Source organism: Corvus brachyrhynchos, unplaced genomic scaffold (assembly GCF_000691975.1).
Source record: "Corvus brachyrhynchos isolate BGI_N302 unplaced genomic scaffold, ASM69197v1 scaffold245, whole genome shotgun sequence".
NCBI lineage: Eukaryota > Metazoa > Chordata > Aves > Passeriformes > Corvidae > Corvus > Corvus brachyrhynchos.
Genome location: NW_008238988.1, coordinates 5,502,591 through 5,503,510, shown reverse-complemented (window position 1 = coordinate 5,503,510; position 920 = coordinate 5,502,591). Strand labels below are relative to the sequence as shown.

At 65.9% G+C, this 920-nt stretch overlaps 1 protein-coding gene across 1 annotated transcript in view; it reads right to left on the bottom strand.

The window, feature by feature from the left end:
* Positions 1–920, bottom strand: part of NID2 (nidogen 2) — a gene marked incomplete at its 5' end in the record, with an annotated part of 15,271 nt that overhangs the window by 9,579 nt on the left and 4,772 nt on the right. Inside the window, 2 exons of the mRNA XM_017738804.1 lie at positions 8–69; positions 744–918. Coding sequence (XP_017594293.1) covers positions 8–69; positions 744–918 — 237 coding nt within the window. The remainder of the gene's footprint in view (positions 1–7; positions 70–743; positions 919–920) is intronic.

Sequence of the window (920 nt, the reverse complement as noted above, 5' to 3'; positions counted from 1 at the left end):
AGGGGTGAGGGGAGCAGCGCCCGTGGTGCTGGGCACACGTCTCCTTGCTGGCTGCGCTGTAGGTGAACACTGGGGACAAAGGGAAAAGGTTGGGGATGCGGTGACAAAGCCACCCCTCATGGTGGGTGGGTGCCTTGCCTTCTTGGCCCCAAAAACACCACGAGCCAGCTGGCAGTGGCGGTTCCCAAGGGAGTCACCCGGGATGCAGAGTGGTGGTGGAAGGTTTGGAACCTGTTCCCCGATTTCAGGCAGATCTGACAGAGGGCAGGAGATCAAATTCCTGAGGGTATTTTTGGGAGACAGTTGGCTGAGGACGGGGCTCTGCTCCCCCGGGCACGTGCCACAGCGACTCCACAGCTGGCTGGGTGGCGGGGAGGGCGGCAAGGCCAGTCCTGGCCTCGTGCTGGGACCTGTCCCCTGAGCATCCCACCCCCTACCGTGCTCCAAGCCTCCCGCCTTTTCCCACGGCAAGCCCGGCGGGCAGGGCTGTGTGGCCGCAGCAGCCCCTTGGCAGCGGGACTGGGCTGAGAGGAGGCGCTGGAAGGCAACAGCTTTGCAGGAGCAGCTCCAACCCACCCTCCTCCAGCACCAGCTGCTTGGGAAGGGGTGAACTCACAGCCAGGGGCCATTTTTAGGGAGCCACCCGCCACGAGCCATCCCTGCTCGGTCACTGTCCCCATTGGGTCATCACCCCGTGGGGTCATTGTCCCCGCTGGGCCATCGCAAGGGCTGTGGCCGCTCACCATCAGGGTTGAAATGCACGTCCTCCTCCACGCCGACGCCGTGGTGGCCAGAGCTGTAGGAGGAGGGGTTGGCAGAGTAGCTCTGCTGGGCGTCCCTCCTGCTGGGGACAAAGCCCAGGAGCACCGGGGAGCGGGAGCCGTGGCTGGGGCGCTGAGCCAGGGGCGCGTGGGCGGGCG